At 39.0% G+C, this 24119-nt stretch overlaps 1 protein-coding gene across 3 annotated transcripts in view; it reads right to left on the bottom strand.

The window, feature by feature from the left end:
* Positions 1–24119, bottom strand: part of NELL1 (neural EGFL like 1) — an 876810-nt gene that overhangs the window by 19184 nt on the left and 833507 nt on the right. For all 3 annotated transcript variants that reach the window (XM_042906351.1, XM_042906353.1, XM_042906352.1), the window contains one exon: positions 1266–1459. In XM_042906351.1, coding sequence (XP_042762285.1) covers positions 1266–1459 — 194 coding nt within the window. The remainder of the gene's footprint in view (positions 1–1265; positions 1460–24119) is intronic.

Genomic DNA, 24119 nt, shown 5'->3' with positions numbered 1-24119 from the left:
CAGAATAAGAAAACAATGAAATTTGGGGCAAACTACTAGAATTCAAGTCCCAGCTTGGATATTTATGTATTGTGATATTTAGGGTACATTACTTGCCCTAAAACTCAGAAACTTTATCTTTCAAAGCTGTGCTATAAGAATTAAGTGTGATGCTGTTTTTAAATTACAGGGTGCTTGGAACAGAGGAGGTGCTCAGTAAATGGGGTCACTGGACCTGTGTTTGGATGTGTTGAACGAGATGCATGTATAAGGTAAAAAGTGAGCATGATGGAGTAATGATCTAAACACTTGGTAATGTAGCTCTCCTAAATGGGTGCTCCCAGGTCCTTTGGAGGTGTGGTAGACTTGAAGACAGGTGAATGAAGGTTCGTTTCCATTCTATTCCCAGGGAGCTCTCTGAATTTATCAGGACACCAGCTCCCTAAGAGACTACTAAACAAGTCATTTCTTGTGGTTCCCATGCCCATAAAGCCCAAGATTAAAAAGTCCCATCCACAGACATAAAAATACAATGCAAGAGCTACAGTAAAGCAGTTTCAAAGGAAAATGAATAAGCAAGATCAACAAAAGAAAAAATAAAGCACAAGGAAATCAAACATTTTAATAGGCCCATTTTGCAAAGCATAAAGCTAAAACCGGGGGATGACAGGCTTATTTTCATAAACATTAAACTCACTTCCAAACAACTTAATGTAAGGAATAGCCAGCCCAGCAGTGAGAACGGAAAGAAGACATCATTTATCAGAAGGTCTCATACTATCATTTCCATTTGTTCAGAACAGAGGTCCACCTATCTCTGACCGCGGGAAGCAAGCCTATGTGCCTTGCTTTTCTGGATGATGTTACCACAAAAATAAGCAAGTTCATGCAGGTGATCATTTCAGGCAAAGAGTAGTTTTAATCAGCAAGTCTGTGTAAGTGTGGAATGAGAGCTCATTAAATCTCTCACCCAACCAACCTAAAAGGCACTGCAGGCTCTCGGTGGGAGCACCAACATTGGTTTCTCTGCCCTACTCCCCCTGTGCTCTGCAGTCTCTTCTCAACTGCACACCTCACTTCTCACTAATGGCATGATCAATTCAAAACAGGTTTGCCTGCCACTCAGCATCATCATTAGCTGTAGCATGGATTAGAATGAGAGAAGCCTTTTCAGAAACTACAGGAGACCAGCAAGTCAACGCCTGGGGGAAAGAGGTGGGGTGGAAGAGAAGAGTGAAGGGAGGAAAAGAACAGTTACAATTCCTGCCGCACTGTATTAGTCTCACCTTGCAGGAACAGACAGAGCACCTGTCTTCTTTCAAGGTCCACACTTGTCCATTGCGCTTCAGTCCTCCTTCATGAGGGCAGTCACCAGAGCAGGAGGGCCCAGAGGGACAGAGGCAGTCAAAACCCCCTGCCAGGTTGATGCAGGCAGAATCATTCCAACAGGTATGGGTTCTTAAGGCACATTCATCAATGTCTGCAATAAAGAAGGCACAGAGCTTTACAATTTAGCCAAGATTGTGATTAGAAAATAGTCATTTACAATAGCATTAATATTACTGAGCATTTACTTTGTGCCAAGCTGTTCACAAGCATTATCTCATTTACTCTGCAAAGCAGCTCTGTGTAGGAAAATCTGTTCCTATATTTTGCAAATAATGAAGCTGAGGCTCATAGAAATGAAATAGCATGCCTACGGTCATATAGCTAATAGGTGGCAGGTCTCATACTCAAACCTGCAGCTGTTGGACTCCAATTACTAAATTATCCAGTAGCAGCTCTAATCCAGTTTTAGGATATTCTTGAGAGCTGTACCATCTAGAGGCCATAAACAGTCCTAATTCATTAACAGTGGGGATGCACCCTATACAGATCTGGGTCTTTTAGAAAAGGTGTGAATAGATCATCCACTGAGTAGGAATAAGTGGGCAATTAGGGCAACCTTGAACCAATCAGACTCCCCCAGATCCTGGGGCCAAGTGTGAAAGAAGAGGGACTAATTCTTGGTAGTTGTCTTGCCTAATCAAATCCTCTCCATCCTAATGGTCAGAAGCATTTTTGTCCCCAGAAAAAAAACATCTTAGAGCTATGGTACATATAGCATGGATGAGGATGGAAGACACACATATATTTTACGGTTTTTGAATGACAGCTAAATATGGAGGGAAAGCAAAAATCCAGTCAGCTTTCCCAGACATTCAAAGCTTGAGTGACCTTAACATCTCAAACACATAGCTGTCCAGTCCTGGATTGAGCCTCTTCCCAGTGGGCAATCTATTACTTCAAAAGGCAGCCAATTCCATCGGATAACTCTTTTAGAAATGTCTTCCTTAAATGAAATGAAATATATTTTCCTAGAACTCCTACTTATTGGTGCTAGTTCTTAGACCACTCAAGAAAAGTCAACTTGAGTTTTCTTATTTGTGACAATCTTTACACGATTTAAAGATATCAGTCATTTGTTTATCATAGTCTTGTACTCCACTGGTCAATCTAGTGCTATGTCCTTCAAATATCCTTCAGATGATCCTTCTGTGCACAAGGTTTTTTTGAACACTAGGTATTATAAATGTTAACAATGACATTTAAGACATTGTCCTTATGTAGGTGACAAGGAGAAACACTAGAAGAACATATAGATAACTATTGTTAGGCATCTGATCAGGAAGTTTAATCCCTATAGTAAGTTAAAATAAGAACATTATAGATTGGGGTGCTTGGGTGGCTCAGTTGGTTAAGCGTCCGACTTAGGCTCAGGTCATGATCTCACGGTTTGTGAGTTCAAGTCCCGTATTGGGGTTTCTGCTGTCAGTTCAGAGCCCACTTCAAATCCTCTGTTCCCTAATCTCTGCCCCTCCCCCCGACTCTCTCTTTCAAAAATAAACAAACGTAAAAAAAAAAGAACAGTATGAATTAACTTACTCTACTTCCTAAATTTCATGTTAAATATGTATAGGTTGTGGGCATTTGGTTAAGGGTTATGAGCTAAATTAAAGAAAAAATAATTCTAAGTGGCATTTTCTCCTAAAGTACTCAAAGCAATAGTGCTTAAAGGCATAATATATATTTACTGTTAGTGCTTTATACTTATATAGTGTGTCAACGTTTTTTGAAGCTTTTCCAGGAATTATGTCATATAATTGCAAAGATGGAAATAGTTACTTTCGTTTTACAAAATAAGAAACTAAGGCACAGAGATGAATAAGTGGTCACACATCTAGTACCACGTTGAAGCAAAGGTGGTATCCTGGGCCTTGTAACACATGCTCTAGAGCTCTTTTCTGAACCAACTCAAGGTCTAGAGTCATCTTTCAGAATACTAGAATGTTCTGTGGTTTTATCTACTTTCAACTATTAACCCTCTAGATATTGCAACTCACTTCCAAGCATAAGATCTTATATGGATCCTCTTTAGTATCCTTACTTGAAATTCTGAGAATTACATAATTACTCAAAGTTTTCTATAATTTTGCAACTACTCTGACTTAAAAATAATGAGAAATAAATGACCTATCTTCTATTACTGACTGCATGCACTGTTGGAAAATTTGGCTTCACAGTAAAGGTACAAAGTGGAAAATGTTACAGAGTTCAAATACTTTATTCCAAGATTTATTTTTGTCTTTGTCTCATTAAATGTAGTCTCAGTCAAGACATTTAGTTAATTAACAACGATTCCTCTTTTTGTTGTTGTTGCTAAGTTTATTTATTTATTTTGAGACAGACAAGCACACAAGCAGGGGAGGGGCAGAGAGAGAGGGGGTTGGAGGATCTGAAGCAGGCTCTGCATTGACAGCAGAGAGCTCGATGAGGGGTTGGAATTCACAAACCATGAGATCATGACCTAAGCCAGTCAGACACTTAACCGACTGAGCCACCCAGGCACCCCATGATTCCTCCTTTAAAAACTGTGGAAATGAACCCAAATTACAATACCCAGATTCCCAGTCAACTACAATCTGACCTCAGTTATGTCTTTACTGTTCCATTGTGTCCATCCTATTCTCCACACATCTGACCATATGGTGCTCCTACCTGGAAACCTTTCTTGTCTCCCAAGTCTTCTTCTTCTAACTCTTCTCAATTAAGAGTGGCATTGGATGCGGGAGTCAGGCGACCCATGTTTGAAAACAAGTTCTCAATTTAATTGAGTGCTTACTACATAAAAGGCATTTTACATATCACTGTATGTCCTTGGTCACATTATTTAGCCTCTCTGACACTTATTTATCCCCTGTTTAAAACAATACCCAATGAATTTCTGGTCTTTTAAAAATTGTAGATAACATAAGAACTCATATATTTCTTGATGTAAAGAATGTGGATATTTAAGACAAAGTTCAAGCCCTACCTCCTCAATTAAGCATCTCCCAATATTATGCCAATTCATAGTAATCAGTCACTTCCTTAAACTCCCACTGCAGTGACAACATTGGTGGCAGATCCTATCTTGGAACAATACTAAACTGATATGTTTGCATTATTCTCACTCCTTGGCTTTTGCTCAAAGTGGCAATGAAAATATTTGGTCTTACTCTTCTCTAATCACATATACACTCTAGTTTGGATGTCTGGGAGATACAGATAGAGAGTAACTTGATAGATAACACATGGAATCATAAAAAATATTCAGATTTCTCTGAACTCTGTGTTAACTCAAATCTTCACACCAGTCCCTGACTACTACATTAGCCTCCTATCTGGTCTTCCTGACTCCAGCGACTTCTCATTCTAATCCAATGATTTTCAATTGTGGGCTCAGTAGACACATTTGAGGAGCTCTTAACAAGTACTGGTACCTGGGCTCACCGCCACTAGAGACTGATTTAATTGGTGTATAAAGTAGGATCCAGATATTGGGGCTCTGTTCAGTCAGATGAGAATGACTGCTCTAAATACCTTCCGCAAGGGACTGGTGTTCTAAAAAGCAAATTTGTCCATATCACACCCCTGCTTACCATCTCTCAGTCGTCCTCTGATGTCTATAATAGATGATTTAAGCTCCCAGCATATAAGCCTTGATCTAACATTCCAGTTGTTAGCTTCTGTCTCTTCCCCTTTTTGTTCAAAAGCAATGGGTTATCCACAAAGAGTCCATGTTGTTTCCTCTATGCCTTTTCTCATTATGGGAGTACTCTCCCTCTCCTTTCTCTCCTTCCTCTTAGTCTGCATGGAATGGGTTGGTGTATAAATTAATTTACAAAGTAAGCAGTTCCCTTCCTATGATATCTTCATTCCTATGTCATGTTCAAAATCAAGATCAAGCATCACCATTCTTCATTCTGTGAAACAGTCACTATTGACTCTGTACTCTATATACAATGCTATCCTTGCATTTAGCTCTTACACACTTAATATATCCATCTCCATAGATAGTGAGCTCACTGAGAACAAGGACTAAATCTTTTTTCCTTATTCTCTTCTCAGTGCTGAGTACAATAGAAAGCACTGTGGTTGTACAATGTTTTCACTTAACTTAATCCGGGAAGTTTATAGACCATTACTATTATAAAGCCGATTTCACTAAAATTTGGTCTCTTGGGTGTTCAGAAAGCAGAAGACAGAACCACAACCTTCCCCTTCAGGGAACACATTTTATTGTTAAGTTTTCATCTGGGGAAGCCCATAAGTCTGGTTTATAGTATAATAAATATGGCAAAATAGTAACCACACTGAAACAGGAAGGCAACCTTCCCTCCTCCCTCCCCACTCCAGTTTCCTGTCAAATGCATGAGGACAAGGACAGAGGAAGGCCCATTAACAAAGCACTTCAGAAAATGTCTGGAAGAGTAATTTCAAGATTCCAACCAGTAGCTGCAAAAGAATCTTTAACTTAAGGTCTTCTCTGAAATCCTCTCTAAATTGGCAATTAATGGCCAACTATAACATGCTTTTCTAATATTTAATTATTTTTTTCATTTACAAAGTTGTAAGCATATTGGCAGTGTTTCTCTCTCAATTAAAACACACCTAGTGTGCGCAAAAAAACCCTGGATTTGCTTTTGCTGCTCCAAAATGAAAGGATTTTGCAGTTGAATATAGGACCATATTGTCTACAAAGTTCCATGTAATTGCTTTACTTATGACACAGAAATCTAATTCAGCTTCCATGCAATTTAACAGATTTATGGAAAGCCAGATGTTAGCAATTATGGAAACCCACATCATTCATATTCTTGGTAATACAGACCTGTTTGCTCTGCACAAAGCCAACTTAATCTATTATACATATCCCAAGGCATCCAAAGGGAGGAGGCACCCTATTTACATATTGCAACTGTTGTTCTCTGCTGAGCAAACACATTCACCCATGATACTTACCAAAATCATCTGACAGGCCTCCAATGACAAAGAGGCAATGAAACAAAAATCAGGCAAAATATTCCACACTCAAATCTATAATCATTAAAGTGTACTTGTTTTTTCTTATTGTAAGTAATGGCTTTTTGTGATTTCCTTGTGTTTCTCCTTGTAAATTCATTATTTAAATGTTCCATGCTCAGATGAGAATTTCCTCAATAAAATTCTATGGCTAAGCTTACATTAGAACTAATTTTCTTGCATTGACATTTTCACAATTTCTGAAAGCTGTTATTATTATACTCAATTTTGCTTTTAAAAAAAGTCTGGTTGTGCCTAGTCAATCTGCTTTGTTCTTTAATTTGAGGTTCTTAGGTTATTTGGGCATGTAAGAAAACACAATTCAGAAATGTTTATATCAGCAGCAATCAAACCAATCCCAACGTAGCCTCGAACAGTTTCCCTACCCTTCGAGAAAAATGGCTCTGCAGAAATTTTAATAGCATAACAACTGTAATGGTACCTGCCTCAGGAGCTAAAAGTTCTGCAGGTTGATTTCAGAGATCAAGAGAAACATTTTTGTCAGGGGTTTGGTAGCAGGTCAATTTTTTCATTATCCCATATTCCACTTTCTTGAATAACTTTCATATCCCATCTAGTCTTCCTTTCAAACTCAAAACAGGTGATGTGTCAGAAAACAAAATTTAACCTGGGGTTTGAATATCCAGCTGTGTGTGTTCTGACTTGGAAATCATTACCAGACATTAATAGCTTGGAAATGAGAACAGAGCTTGGGGGTTTATTAATGATAGACCAGATAGAGCGCAGCTGCCTCTCCCATAGCTAAAGTAACATTGCCTCTTTTACAGTGGCAGTGAGAAAATGACAGGGAAAAATATACACACTGCACATCAGCAAAATTAAGTGGAAAACAAACAAACAAACAAACAAAAAACAAAACAGGAAATCCAAGGTCTGAAGTGGCTTGCAAAATACAAGGCTAATGAAATTTTAACCTGCACAGAAAGTTTCAGGTCCCAAACTAGAACACAGACTATTAAAGATGGGGTTGATACACATTGGAACCATCAGAAGAGCTCCATCAGCATGAAGAGGGATTAAACTCATGTCAGTTTAATGAAACATGAGGGGTTCAGCCTGAAAAGGTAAAGACTAAAAGAAAAGTAAGCTACAACTTGGTCTCTTTGAGATGCTGTTATGTACCTCTTGGGAAGAAGTTCCAACGTCCCTCCAGTGTTAACTCCTCTTTGTTCCAGCCTCCTCCAGGAAGAAACCCTTTCCTACAGCGTGTCTCTTACCATCAGTGTGTAATTCTGTTACTCTCCAATGAGTCTTCCCTTTTTCCTTTAACTGAGCAGACCCTCTCTTTAAGCAAAGGAAAAAGAAAAACACCTTGTTTGGGCTCACCCTTTCCTAAGCCATTCCCTAGATCCAGGTCTTTTTTTCCTCAGGGTCCACCATTAGCAGCTACCTGCATTTACACATCTTCACCCTCTCCTAAATGTTTGCAAGCTTCCATGTGACCCTCTCTTTGAAGCCTAAATCCTGAAGTTTCTCACAACTCTTAGTTTGCAAAATCATCACCCTTTAATAAATTATAATATTTGTTATAACAACTCCAAATTATGGAAAAAGCCTAAATGTCCTTCAACTGATGAATGGATAAAGAAATTGTGGTTTATATACACAATGGAATACTACTTGGCAACGAGAAAGAATGAAATATGGCCTTTTGTAGAAACTTGGATGGAGTTGGAGAGTGTTATGCTAAGTTAAATAAGTCATACAGAGAAAGATACCATCTGTTTTCACTCTTATCTGGATCCTGAGAAACTTAACAGAAGACCATGGGGGAGGGGAAGGAAAAAAAAAGAGGTTAGAGAGGGAGGGAGCCAAAACATAACAGACTCTTAAAAACTGAGAACAAACTGAGGGTTGATGGGGGGGGGTGGGAGGGAGGGGAAAGTGGGTGATGGGCATTGAGGAGGGCACCTGTTGGGATGATCACTGGGTGTTGTATGGAAACCAATTTGACAATAAATTTCATTTAAAAAAAAATTTAAAAATGAAAAAAAAAATGTTACAATATTTGTTATTTCAGTCTAAATGCTCTCTTCTTGACCCTTGTGGGGTATGACAGTGCTCTATTCATCTTCTTACCTCTTTATTCCTCCAATCACTAATCACCAATCATTAATTTACTAACTACAACTATATTTATTGAGCATCTACTCTTTCCTAGACATAGTGCTAGGGACCGGGGATAAAATAGGCAAATACAGATATGGTCCAACAAGTAAGGACCCTGTGTGGAGACGTCTCCAGTTTTTCTAAGGTTCCATCTCTGGTTGTTGCTTTCTTCCCCCTCAGAGGAAGCAGCATAACATACCAACGAAAAGCCTAAGTTTTGGAATCCAGAAGCTTTAGGTGCCAGTTAATGTGACCAGTTGTCCCAGTTGTCCCAGTACTGAGGGAGTCCCTGAGATAGGTGACTTTCAGTGCTAAACCTAGGAAAGTTCTAGGCAAATGGAGACAAATGAGTCACCTGCACCTTAGTCCCATCCCTGCAACTGTAGTAGATTTACCTAACATTTCTGAACCTTGGTCCTATCATTTGAAAAGTATGGATAAAAAAATACCTCCAGGGATAATCTGATAATTTGAGTAAGCATATAACACAATGCTTATCATGTAGTAATTTCTCAAAAATGATTAGCTGCTATTATCATTGTTCTTGTTCATACTGTGTCTGTATTTTTCATCTTTCATAGCATTCATTTCATCTCATGAATTCCCTTGACCCATCTTTTCAGGATGTACTCAAATCCTTACCACCAGTCCTGAGCTCTTTGTAAGCTGACACCTTCATCTGTTCACTGAGGATTTCCTCTTGAATTCTAAATTCTCACACAAATTCTCATGGATTTGATCAGTACATTGGCCAGCCAAAGCCAGAAATGCTAACACTCTAAGCTCTCCCTGAACCCTGATCAGTAAATCTGGTGTTAATATTCAGTGACTATTATTTTTTTTTTAATTTTTTTTAAGTTTATTTATTTTTGAGACAGAGAGAGACAGAGCATGAACGGGGGAGGGTCAGAGAGAGAGGGAGACACAGAATCGGAAGAGGCTCCAGGCTCTGAGCCATCAGCCTAGAGCCAACGCGGGGCTTGAACTCACGGAACGCAAGATCGTGACCTGAACTGAAGTCGGATGCCTAACCGACAGAGCCACCCAGGCGCCCCTCAGTGACTATTATTAAAAGGATATAGTTGTTTGGTTGTTTTTTTGTTTTTTTTTTTTGACACTTGATGAAGGTGGCTTGGTCACAGACCACATTTATAGGCTGTGCAAATTTGGGTGTTCTAATGCAGATGGAGAAAACAATTCATTCTGGGTTAGAAAACAAGAGTAGCAAAAAAGCAGAATAGCTTCCTAAATTAACCAAGTTGGTTTACATTCTGCCATGAATAACTCATGCTTCTTTACTTAGTGATTAAATGTGTTCAAAATCAATACGATTCTGACCAGTGGCGAAAATAAAAAATCTAGAAATATTGAAATACTTGCTATCCAAAGAGAATTTTACTGCATACAGAGGCTACAGTGCTGATGCCAGCAACCCTAGATTTCTGTTTTTATATATCTGCTTATAGGTGAGAGGGTGGGTTATGTTCTAGCGGCCTCTGCATCCCTGAGTGGAACAGTTATGTTTTACAAGTTGCTAAATGCCTAACACTGGGCCATACATGTTCTATTGTTATATTTATTTTATCGTGTAACAAAATTTCACCCTCAACTGAAAAAAATTACCCTCTTCCACTTTAATTTTATATTTCCTTTATGTTACCTTGTATGCAGAGCTGTGAACATACTTTTCTATCTTCCTTATTCATTCAGAAGGCATATTCTGGTCTTATGTATCTTTGTGTCTCCCACAGCATCTTTATAGGGTCTGTTTCTTACTAAGAAATGCATAAACATGTGTTAAATTTGAATCTGGTTGAGCTGCGATTTAAAAAAAAAAAAAAAAACCTTTGTCCTTCAGGGACCTCTGTTTTCTCTTTGGTAAAGTATAGGAGTTGTAGAAGGTATTTTCTGAGATCTTGTCCATTTCCAGATGGTATGATTACTTTTTCCTTTGTAGGACTGAGCCTCTAATTCCAGTGTTAGAATATGAGTGGTAATAGATGGAGAACAGGAAAGAGGAGAATGGAAGAACCCAGCTTCAGGAGGACAAAGAGATTTTTTAGAATTAAACAGTTTGCTTAGACAGTCAATATTTATTGAAACACCTGTCTCTCTTAATGAGTGTTTACAAGCAGGTGCCAAAGAGGGAAAGTAATGAAGAGACAAACATGTTTTTTCTGTCTGCATTGAAGCCTTGGACAATGTAATCCTTGGGAACAAATACACATGGGGAATCCAGGTGGGGTGAAATCGAAACTATTTTGACAAATCATTCTTTCAAACAAATTATCAGATGAGAAAGAATTTCTTCTGTCTTCTGTGCCAAGGGAAGATTTTAGGCACAGACAGGTTACAAAATAATTTCATTTACTACCAGAAACATCCTACATTTACATAGAATTCAAAGGTCAAAAAAAAAAAAAAAAGAAAGAAAACAAAAAAAAGAAAAACACCCACCTGGGTGGCTCAGTCAGTTGACCGTCTGACTCTTGATTTTGGCTCAGGTCATGATCTCACAGTTTGTGAGTTTGAGCCCTATATTGGGCTCTGCACTGACAGCACAGATCTGCTTGGGATTCTCTCTCTTCCTCTCTCTCTTCCCCCCCCTAAAGTCACTCTCTCATTCTCAAAAATAAATAAATAAACAAACATTATAAAAACCAAACATTGTCAATGGTACAATTCTAAAACCAGACCTCAGTCTAAAGAACAAGCGGGTCAGATTACAGCACCTAAGAATTCAGAACCTTCTATGCCTATTATTTATTGTCTCCCTCTACCACTCTGTTTATTTTGATCCCTAACCTCTACGAAGTTGTCAAGTTCTTCCAAAAACTCTTTTCCACTAGAAGGAGAGTTAGGACACTGATGAAGGATAACAATTCGGACAACTGTGCTAAGAAGGCCAGTATCTACTGAGAGAACCAACAAGCTAAAAATAAACCTTAATGTCATCTCATGGTGTGTTTTCTTGGATGATCTCTTTTCTTGGATCTTCTTCCTCTCTTCATATTGCTTCTCCTAATCAACTGAATTAGTGAAAATAGATTTAGGGCTGCCTTCCATTTTGAAGGGAAATTCTCTGGAAGGATCTAGAAGGCATTTGGTGGAGTCAAGGGAAAATGAAACAAGGAGTAAAAGATTTCAGCCCACTCGGCTCTAGGCTTTTAGGAGACAAGTTCTGTTTATTGTGATTTTTTTTTTCTGTGTTTTTTACCCTAAGGGAGGTAAAACTATAAAAACCAAAATTATGTTGGTTTCCAAGGAAAAGCAAAGGAGGCTACTGACATAGATTCTCTCTTTGAGCAAACTCTCATCAGGCTCCTCTGAGCCCTCCTCTTGACTGGGCCTCCACCTTGGCCTATAAACACAGCAGACTCTCAGCACAAATTATTTTGTCCACCACATCCCTCCATGTTAAAACGTTTGAAAAAGAATAGCATAGCTTTTACATGCAAGAGCGGATCATTAAGATCACGGCTCAACCCCCCCCCCCCCCCCCCCCCCCCCCCCCCCCCCCGCCCCTTAGGTTCCTGCATGGGAAGGCTCACAGCTGCCCAGAAAGCTCCCTATTTATTTCAGCCAACACCTGTACATAGTATGGCACCTGTGTCCAGTCTCTGTGGAAGATTAGGGGCATAACTTCAACAAGAACTGGTTAATAAACCCAGATGGGATTCACCTGGACCAATGGCCTTTCCTGCTTTCTGTAAATTTCCCCTTCTCCTGGCTCTACTCAAGCCCCCACTATTCTCCCCACCCCAACTCCTTCAATCTCCTTTTCAAAAGCCCAGTGACCTTGCACAAATCCAAGTTGAGTTCAATTCATGCTGGACCTTCTTCCCTGCTGTAATAATTGTTATTGACTAAAATCTGTCCTTACCACTCAGTAAAGAAAGTATAAAGTTTTCTTTATACTTGACACCACTCAGGCTGCTAGAGGATAAACAAAATGAATTGTTGCAGTTCCTCTGTGGTCCAGCTCAGCTCCTCAGAGTAAGTAGCAATTAGGGACCAATGTCCTCATTCATAATAGAAATGATTTCTAAGTCCCTTTATTAATTTAGTTATTCAACAACTATTTATTGAGCACATAGGATAGGCCAGTAATTGTTCTAGGCATTGGGAATACTACAGAAAATAAAATAGAATTCTTGCTCTTGGGAATGTTAAATTTTAACAGGGTGAGGCAGATAATCTCTTCCGTGTATCTGACTCAGGGACCTGCAGAAGCTTTGGTGTCCCTGCCATCCCCAGGTACTTTTATTGCATTATTAACACATCTCTGTGAAACAAAGATTTGTATCATTTTATTGTGTATAATGATAATTTACAATACTTATACCCATATTCTTCAAAGTTTCAAAATCCTTTAAAATTCATGATTTAGTTCTTTAAAAAAAAAAAAATGTAGAATGTTAGCCTTACCATCATCTCTACTCAAAAGATAATTGAACTGAGGGTCAAATAATCATTGCTTCTCAAATGTTTCTACCAAATTTACCTCTATGGCAGAACGGAATGACCACCCATTTCTCAGAATCCTGGACATACACAAAGGGGAAACAGTGAGTCTGAAATTATTTGAAGCTTAATGTTTTCTATTAGAAACTATTTTTGCCTGCCCCTCTATAGTCAGACTGTTTTGATAGATCATTTTTTTCTCAAACCACTGAGTAAAGATTCCTCTTTTAGATTGATGTACCTTCTCATGTAGCAGCATGCTTTCAGTGACAATTGTACCCCAGTATAAGAAGCACAGCAGAAGGCAACACATGGTCAAGTAACAACATGCATAGGGCCATATGGCCAGTAAGTTCCTGAGTCAGGATGCAAATACAGGCATCTTGACTTTAGGTCAGGCTTGTCATCATGTGGTAGGGTCTCCTCCCTTAGAAAAGAAAAGGGATAAAAAAAGCCAAAACCCTCAAGGCAACCTGGCTACACGCGTATGTGACATCTCTTACGACCTTGTAACATGAGACCATTTAATCAGACTGCAGGCTTGTGTGTTACCATATATGGGAGACAAAGAAGTAGAAAACATTAAAAAATTACACCACGTGGTATTCAGGGGTTCAGTTTTTCGGGTACAAACCTAACAGCCATGTTGGCACAAATAAAGTTGCTTCCTGGAAAGAGAAGCTTCAGTGTCACAATTCTCTGTGTGAGAATCCTGCTACAATCATACTATGGTGGGTTCCCAATTCTACAGAAAATGAATATAGTGATATCTTGCAAAGGCTAAATGGTCAATTTCCAATACACCAACTGGTCCACAGATTCTCAAAGTATTAATTAATGCTCACTATATGTAAAAATTATTATTAAAAATAATAAAACAAGGACAGCAAGCTTCCTCTCTAAAAAACATAATAGTTAATGGGACCAATTAGAATCCTCACCACCTACTCTAGTAATGTGGCTTACACTCCTCTCTGTTTCTTTTGCTGGGGCCATTATAATAGCATCTTAACTGTTTTCTCTGCTGATATCTCCTCAAACATTAACAACCTGATCATACCACTCTCTCATCTCAAGAATTTTTTTAAGCAGGAAAATGACCCAGTTGGAGTTGTTACAAAGCAACCATCCAGGAATCTACAGAAAATTAAACTTGAACCCATATTCTAGGTAGATATTGCCTCTAAACTGCTTCAGTAAGTCACTTCACAACTTCTCAGCTGAGAAATTGTTACTTGCTGTGTGGTAGACCTCTGTGTTCTTCATTTTATCCTTCTATAAAATGGGGAATCATACCCCAATAGCAGGGTTGTTGTGAGAACTTTAGTACAAAATGTGATCACACAGTAGCTGTGTGTTAAGGATCACGATCAATAGACAGCTAATTCTGATGGCCTCGCTTTTCTCTGAAGAGACATTCCAAGCAAAAGGAATAGGAAGAGCAAAACCGCACAGGTGTGGAAAATCACAGTGATACACATATGAGAGAGGGTTTAAAATCGTGTAAGAAATACTACTTATTTACAGCTAAATATTTATAGCAATTTATTCAGGTCAATAGTTCAACATTGAGAGACAGTGATATTGTGAAGTAAGATTCACAACTTTCAGCTCCTTAGCTTAGAAAACAAGACCCTTTATCATCTGGCTTCTAGCTCTATTTACAAGGCTCCTTTCTTGTTCCCCACCTACAACACACTCACATATATATCAAGTACTTTATCCACCCTGGAAATGTCACCATCCTTTGGACACATTTAGATCTCTTTCATGACTCTGTTCCAATCAGACTGCTATTCCTGCCTGGAAAACCTACTTTAATATCTACTCTTCCCTGGAAAAAATTCCTTCTTATCCTATAAACTTGGTGAAAAAAAAATTCTACTTTCTGTGAAAGATTCCTATGTACATTGCCATCCCCATATACCCTAACCCAAAGAACATTTTTTTTCCTACGATTCTTATTTTTATTTATTTATATATCTAACTGTTCGACAGTTCATCCTCCCCCAATTCCTGCCCCTTCCTATTTCCCAGTTTCAGACTAGAAGGGTGAAATGTGTGTCTCACTGTGTGCCTAAAACTTAGCACATGGACTAGCACAGACCAGACCCTCTCAACAGTTGCTCACTGAAAAGGTGAATGGTGATTTTTATGTTGACAGTGCTTTGTTTGGTTTGAGTATAATCGTTTAAAATTCCCTGCTCGTAAATCCAGAGGTAAATATTTCACAGCAGCATAAGTAATCTCAGACTAAAACAAACAATTCAATATTTATTTCAAAGAAGTCATAGATGCTGATCTCTGAGTTGTTGCACAGACATGATCTTTGGTTCTAAGACATCCAAGCCAGAAATTTCTGTGATGAAACAATTGTTTACACTGTGCTGTAAGAGGCAGGAAGCTGACACCTACGTGTAATTAATTCAATATCAAAAAGTGTTCAGAAACCGAGAAAGGCAAGTGAACATCCCCTGAGATCAAACTGTAGATCCCCAGGTGAAAAACAACAAGAAGTTAAATCAGGGTGGTGACTGGAAACACCGAGGCTGGATCCTGGTATTTCAATGGTGGTTTTTACATGGCTGGGGGAAGATCTGTGACTCTAGTGAAAAATTATGGTTCCCCTTCCTCCAAAGGATTCATGTAGACACATATACACAAACTTGCATTCAGTTTCAGGGCATTCACATAGCCCTCTGAAGGCTTTCAATGAAACCTCCAAGACAGCGATTGTCAAACGTGAGTGGGCATCAGAATCAACTAAATGGGGCTTGTTAAAAAAAACAGATCACCAGCCCAGTCCCCAGACTTGCTGAGTTACTAAGGTCTGGCATGAGGTAGAAAGTTTTCATTTACAACAACTTTCCAGGCGATGCTGCTGCTACTGGTCTAAGGATCACACTTCTAGAACCACTGCCCTAAGCTACATGGAATTGAGTTCACAAAAAGAAATGTTAGGCAACTCTTTTTTAGGAATACTGCACTCATTTTGTTGTCACCCAGTTGAGACTATCAACTATTCAGGACAAAAGTAAAACAACAACAACAACAAAAACCCAAGTCATTTCAAACATACTAAAGATTTGGCACATTGCAAGCTTCAAGATTCTATGCAGGAGAAAATCAAAGTTGCCTCTACTATAACTTAATCTTTCCAAAAAAGGCCAAGTTCACAATGACAGGGAAGACTTAAAGAAAACTGGAACTGCACTGCAAAGCACCTTTTCAGGGAACACACCAGCCTTTTCCTTCTGTGTTACCCAACTGCTACTCCCTCCATACCAGGCCCCTGCATGCTCTGCACTCCTTACATGTTTCCCTTTGTCAGAACTCCCACTGGGCCTGTTCACGCAATGCAAAATTGTCCTCCATGGCCTCTGGAACCATGCGCCATCACTCTTTATGGCTCCAGAGTCTAAATAAGCACCAGGCATCTCAGTATTGCTTTTGAATTCCTGTGACCCAAGACATCACAGTACCAAGTCTTCATTTACCACAGTGTTAATGCAATCTTTTGGATGATTATTACCAAACAAGAGGTCAGGAGAGCAATATGAAAAGGAGATAAAATATCCATTCCAAAGTGAAATATGTTTATCAAAAATATAGAGGCTGGGACTATAGGGCTTAGGGGCAAACCAGCAATACCCCAATAAGCCTTTGGGAGATCACTCAATAGAGGAGAGTTCAGTGATTTCATTTTTAACGACCACAGTAAAAAAGAAAGTCATAGACAAAAAGTCACATTCTTTACAACAAAACTCAATGACAGTATAAAAACTACAGGTACTTAAAGGACAAGTAGTATGCTCAATAACCTTTTGTTATAGAACTTGAAAAAAGCCCTCTTTTGAGCAGATCATTATTCAATGATACTGAATAAATGAGGTTTTCTGGAAATTCCTAAAGCAGGCTATTTTCATCCTTGAGTTTTCATTTAGTCTATTCTATAGAGTACCAAATCCACTTCAGGACACTAATGTCTAGTAAAGGCTCTGACAAGTCTTGCAGTTAGTACACCAGGTTAATTATATTTCATTTAGGATTTTCCAAATATATTTGCTACTAAAACCTTTCTTTGAAAAATACCCTAGCATTAGTGTCTAGCTGTAGACTTTGCTAAATGCTCTGCTTGAAGTGTTGTCCCACTTCTGTTTTAACCACTGATGCCAACTGTGGGGAGGAAAAAAAGAAGCTGCAGTAGTTAAAATCACTTTATTTCTTTATGCTAGGCAAAACCCAGACCCCAGTTAAAAAAAAAAGTATATATATATATATATATATATATATATATATATATATATATATCTCCTATAAGTAAGTATATATCCTATATATAAGTATATATATATATGTGTATGTGTATATATATATATATATATATCCTATAAGTATATATCCTATATATAAGTATATATATATTTATATAGTATATATATATGTATATATATATAAAGTATATACAAAGTATATATATATAAGTATGTATATATATCCTATAAAGCACAGCTGTTCTTCCTAGTTCAATGCAGCTGGGGAAAGGAGGTAGCAAACCACTCAGGCCTCAGCAGCTGAGCCAAGGATGAGCTGGCTTGTTCACCTGCACTGCTACTGCTCTTCAGGTATGCCTGCCATTTGAACTCAGGAGCTTTTGATCCCCCCGACTGCAACTGGCCATCATGGAGCAATACTAGACGTTCCCATAGCCTTGGGGCCAGCTCTGGGCAGAGGAGCATGTTGATGTATGCATGTGGCTTCTCAGATGGCCACCATCATTTGTTGAGATACATGAGGCTCTCCTGAATACACTGTCATGGAGTCAAATCTTAGTTTCTCATGTACACACGTGTAAAACAAACTAAATTTAAAAATCATGGACTTGATGTATCTGCAAGCATACAGTGAAAGTAGAAGATGGTGTGATTATCTGAATGATCATCACTTAATCTAATCCTTTCATAAATTATCTTTAACTAATACACAATTGACTGGGGCAATTGGGGGAGCAGAAATAACATGGGCTCTTTCACACACGGCCAAGCTACCTGTGTTTCCCCTCACTTGCTACCTATTTCACAAAGGAGTTTTGGAGGTTAACTGGCACATGGTTGGCATTTGATAAATAAAAATATTAATGTTACCATTTGGGTAGCAAGACTTTAGCAGGCAATAAAGCAATATTTTGTTGCTTAATATTTCAAAAATATTAAACATGTAAACTCTTTGAAAAGATGTTGGTTAACACTGTCAGGAAAAAGGAAGCTACCAATAAATAGCTTTATGACTGTGAATAATTTATTGAATATGTCAGTGTGCCTCAGTTTGCCTATTATGCAGAGATTATAATTATATTTACCTGATAGAATTGTTTTGAGGATGAAATGAGTTAGAAAATATAAAGCTCTAAGAAAAGTGCCATCACATGAAGTTATCAAGTAATTTTAACTACTACTAATACACGAAAACCTTCCCACCTTTCATGTGTAATTATCACCATGTGGTTACAGTGATGGTTCTCTCTGATCACTCTCTTTCCCAATTACCTATTTTATAGTTTTGACCACATAATTTTGCAGTTAATTATAACCTGTTTCAGAATGCTATTGGTTGTTTCATGTATGTTGGTTTTTATCTCCAACTTGGTGTTTTAAAGTGTCCTACAGGATGGAAAAAAAAAAGTCCCTAAGAGATGGATTTTCTGCATCTTCCACATCACCTGTCTCAGTGCTAAGGCCACTGCAGGCTCATTTTTTATGGATAGAAAATTTGTAACATTGGTATGCTTATAAAGGGTTTTGTTTGTTTAAATAGCTTATTTTCAACTTCTTCCTTTTTGCCCATGCGATCTTCACCTGGATGAGAAGTGAAGTTCCCTGGCTCCCCATATAACCAAGCACTGCTCCAAAGCACAAGTCCACAGTTGTTGTATCTGCTCTATGGCTGATCACAGCTGCTGTTAGGAAGGTATTTGAACATTGTCACCAAAAAGATACTAAATCGGGCCAAGGTGGCCTACAGAACAGACCCTCTAATTAGTTTGAGATCCTGTTAGAATAATTCCCGAAAATGTCTGGTTTTAGTCTGAAACTAAAGTGGAGAACAGTGCATAGGCCTGCTGTGTCAGCCCAGAAAGGCTAAAGGTGACCACGAACCTCAGGTTCATACCTGAGTTTAGTGCAATGAATTCTACTCTGACATCATTTTGTGAAGTATTTATCACCAAAACTTGAGTAGGTGCATTTACCTTTCCTGAGCAGCCTCTAGAATATATTCAATTTATCTTATGTGCTGATCTGCTCCAGGCTTACATATGTATGTACGTATGGCTGGACTTGAAGGGGAGCAGGAAGCTTCCTGAGAGTCCAAAGGGACTCATTTTTCACTTGCTTTCACGTGACTCACATCTGCAATTGTGTGTTAAGATCCACTGTGAGGCCATGCTCAGGTATGCAGAATATCACTTCTATTAGAGGTTGGCAAATATTCTTAACCTCTCCATCTTGCATCCTGACTATACCAATCTCTTTTTGTATCCATTCCCTACCCAGGTGCTATCTGCAACTGGTCTGTCAATATGATCCATTTCGGTGACATGTGGCAATTTTTTGTCATGCAACTGAGGTCCTTAAGTCACAAACCACACTTCATACTGTTTCTAGCTAGAAACAGCTCCATGGGCCAGGTGGCATCTGCCTTTGGGAAGGCTCTTCAATAATAGAAAATCTATTATTTGGGGCGCCTGGGTGGCTCAGTTGGTTAAGCGTCCGACTTCGGCTCAGGTCATGAGGTCCGTGAGTTCGAGCCCCGTGTCGGGCTCTGTGCTGACAGCTCAGAGCCTGGAGCCTGCTTCAGATTCTGTGTCTGCCTCTCTCTCTGACCCTCCCCCGTTCATGCTCTGTCTCTCTCTGTCTCAAAAATAAATAAACATTAAAAAAATTAAAAAAAAAAGAAAATCTGTTATTTGGCTGAAAACCAAATCTAAAGTTTCTAAAGTTCTTTGGCAACAAATATCAATTTTGAAGTCAATGAGACCTCACTAAATACTAACAAGGAAGGTGGGGTGTTGTTTAACTGAAAATACTTTCATATGCAAGGGGGGGCATCCTTATTATTTGCAAAGAGAGAAAATCCAATGACTATCCCAAGATTGGGGTGTATGCCTCTGTCTGAAGTCATCTTAGTCTGAAACAGCCTGGTCCACAACGATGCTTTTACCACCCTAGCATGCCTCTACTCTGAAATAGAAAAAAAAGCACATTTGAGCCTACTTTCTTAAGGATTTTTTAAAATGCAACTTTCTTTCATATTAGAACAATTTGTATAACTCATGTTTCCATTTTGGCTCTGGACACCAGGATAGTCATAAGCATCTTTGCTGACTTTGATGGTGACTAGAACTTCCTTATTTTTCAAATATTTTTATTTTAATAACTCTGTTGAATATGTTTTCTTTATATATAGAAGTAATTGCTTTTAAGAGGCAGAGGATAAATAAACGAATGGAAAAATCAGTATAAGTTAGTTGAAAATCTATCCACCAGGGGCACCTGGGTGGCTCAGTTGGTTAAGCATCTGACTCTTGGTTTTGGCTCAGGTCATAATCTCATGGTTCCTGGGTTCGAGCCCCGCATCAGGCCCACACTAGTAGTGTGGAGCCTGCCTGGGATTCTCTGCCTCCCTCTCTCTCTGCCCCTACCCTGCTCTCTTTCTCTCTCAAAACAAATAAATGAACATTTAAAAAAAAAATCTATTCACCACCATTTCTCATACTCTTTATTCCCAACACTTTCCTTTGCTTTTTCTACTCTGGATTCATATGGTGAAAAATTCAGCAAAGGTAATGATATCAGTGGATAGCCAGGTGTTAAAAACCTGCCGCCTTGACATCCTATCCCCGGTCTAGCAGGATGACCCAAGACACAGGCCTTGAGTCCACCCGATACAATAATTCCCCCGTGCTGTTGATTCACACCGAATGTACCAAACTGTCCATCTGGGTCTCATTCATTGTCTCTCATTTTCTCTTTGCCTTGTCTCCTGGAATTCCAGCTTCCCTGCTTAACATCTTCAGCCATGGGCTCATAGCTGGCCTCCTTCCTTACCGAAAGCATTGCAGTGTTAACATATCAAAGGCAGAAGCTTTGTGTTCACACAGATCTGCAGTATGGTCTCTGTGCCATTTCTCAGATGTGGAATTTGGGACAAATTATCTTAATCCTGAGACCTTATCTTCCTCATCTTTAAAATAGTAAGAGGCCTTCCCACTTACTGGAGTTGTGAGAACTGAATTAGATAATGCATGAAACTCCCTGGCACAGTGTCTGGCACACAGCATGGGTTTTCAGTTCGTGATAATGGCTAAGAGCTACCAAGCACTTAAAAAGCAAGTGCTGAATGCTTTTTTCCCCTGTTAGCTTATGTAATCCTCACAATTACTCCACAGCAATTTATGAAGATGGCACTTCTGTAAATTGCTTAGAGCAGTGTCTGGCACCAAGTAAGCTCTCAATAAATGTTAGCTCTTATTAGTATTACTGTTGCTGTCTTCATTTGACAGGTGAGGGATTTGAGGTGAAGTGAGGTTAAATGTTGACTATTATTATCTACTACTTGACAGGATATTTGCATATAAGAACACTTCTATTACAAAAAATTCGACCAGCAAGTATTATTTTAATCATTGTATGCCAAGGAAACTAAGGATTAAAGAGGTTAAACATCTGGCCAAATGCCACTCAGCTAGAAAGTGGCCACGTTGGGATTTGATTCCAGGCTTATATGCACTTGAAACCTTCCTCCCCTCTGTATCACACTGTCACCCACTAAGCCTTCATAACTCCCACCCATCAGGAAGCACATCCAGGTCCTAGCCCTTTTTAACTCCACTCCCATGAGAACCAGGCACTGGGCAGTGAGAGCAGAACCCAAACCATTCTCAGAACATTTCAATCCACCCTAACCTATGAACAAGTTAAAAGTGAAATCTTCCCGAGTGATTCCAACAGAACCTTTTCTGGCTGTTTTATGTTGCTTTGCGAGCTGATGACAGTTGCAGCAGCTGTTCTGACAAGTAAATCCTTGTTGGCTTGTTTCCAGTAATCAGAGAGCAGACTCCAGGGTCTGGGGACCTGCCTCACTCAAGCAAGTTCTACAGAAGCAGCATTAATAGAGGCCGAGGGGCCATGCCCCATTAGAAGAGTCATATGTCACCCCTCAGTATACTGCTTCATCAACAAAACAAATTCTACTGGAATTTGAAAATTCTGTTCAATAAAAACAACCACCGGGGCGCCTGGGTGGCGCAGTCGGTTAAGCGTCCGACTTCAGCCAGGTCACGATCTCGCGATCCGTGAGTTCGAGCCCCGCGTCAGGCTCTGGGCTGATGGCTCGGAGCCTGGAGCCTGTTTCCGATTCTGTGTCTCCCTCTCTCTCTGCCCCTCCCCCGCTCATGCTCTGTCTCTCTCTGTCCCAAAAATAAATAAAAAACGTTGAAAAAAAAATTAAAAAAAAAAACAACAACAAAAAACAACCACCAATGTGTGACTAATACAATTCAATACAAATCTATAAAGGATATCAAAGTATCAAAATATCAACCAACTAATGGAGAGGACAAGGCTGATCTGGCAAGTTCCATAAGAGATTGCAAATAAATGGCCATGGGGATGCATAAAAGGGAGATGATGAAGATGAAGATGAAGATGCTGATGATGAAGATGATCTTAGAGAAATTCTATGATGGTAGTTCTCTAAATTAACTCAATATTCTTTCTACTGACTTGGAGACTTAAAAAAAAAACCAACAAATGACTCTGTCTATGTCCTCCAAAAAGTCAACTAAATCAGAATCTCCAGGTGTGCTGGCCCATCATAAGTATTTTTTTTTAAAAGCTGCTCAGGTGAATCTACTGTGAAACAGGTTTGAGAATCACTGGTTTAGGAAGCAGGACTTCATCAGGATTTTGACAACTGGAAATGAGGACAGAGGGATGGTCAGACAAAAGCATACAAGTAAAGGACTTAAGGAAAGAGAGTCCAGGGTTTGGGAAGAATGGAAGAGGGATTTGAGCAGGCTAGCAGATCCATGCACAGTGAGAGAGGAATCAGAGGAAAATAAAGTTTCATTTGCAGGAGGAAGATCATGGAGATAGACTGACATCGAGGGAGTTTGAATCTCCTTTTCAAAATATGTAAACCCCTGCTCTTTACATATGCCATGGTTAATTATACATTAGTTCCTATTTCTAGATGACCCAGATAATTATGTCTAGATAAAAAAGCAACAGCTCAAAACTTTTATGTTGCAACTGGGAATCCCTGACTCCCACTACCACATCTAAACAAAGAGCACACTTCATTGCACCCTACGGTAGCCACTGTAGGTAATCATCCTGTGTGCAAATACCATTGGGCAAAGTTTTGTATGCACAGCTCTCCTGGAATTATAAAAATAAACAAGCATATGAGAAAGGGGCAGATAGACACACAGTCTGTTAGACTCCTCAGTAATGCTGATTCTGTCTGCCTCTATAATACCTAAGACTGATCGTTTCTTCAATTAGATGATGCACTTTAGGAGAAGGAGGCAAATCTTAGGCATTTTTCTCATGACATAGTAAATGTGCATGTGTGCTGGTTCTTCTGACATCAGTAACATGCAATGCTTACAGCAACTGATGCATCGATCAGGTGTTATTATTTCCATCTGACAAAAATGGCATGGAGTGGCATGCAACTGTTCTCCTAGACTGCCTCATTTCGGCTTCTAACACATGCCATTCCCAATATTATTTCAGGAAAAAGCATAGCTGAATCTACGTTGTCAAACACCTTTATAAAAAGTTTTATAGGTTGTTTCAGATGCTATTTCTTTATGTGTAAGACTTAATAGATGATGTTATTTAGGGCCTGGTGTGATAGAATAATTTCCAATGCTATTAAGGTGTATTTTGATGATTCAGAATATTTCAGGTCATAAATCACTCAAGAACAGAGATCTTACCTGATTCATACCCACATTCCCAAAACTCTTAACACAATGCTAGTGTGATGGCTGTTCTCAATAATTTTTTTTTCTGAAATAAAACTCACATGATTTTGTGATATTTAACATCTTATGTATTAACCACCATCCACACAACTAGTTATGCCAAGCCAAA

The sequence above is a fragment of the Panthera leo genome, chromosome D1, assembly GCF_018350215.1.
Source record: "Panthera leo isolate Ple1 chromosome D1, P.leo_Ple1_pat1.1, whole genome shotgun sequence".
Lineage (NCBI taxonomy): Eukaryota > Metazoa > Chordata > Mammalia > Carnivora > Felidae > Panthera > Panthera leo.
Note: the sequence above shows the minus strand (reverse complement) of the source record. Positions and strands in the feature narration are given on the sequence as shown.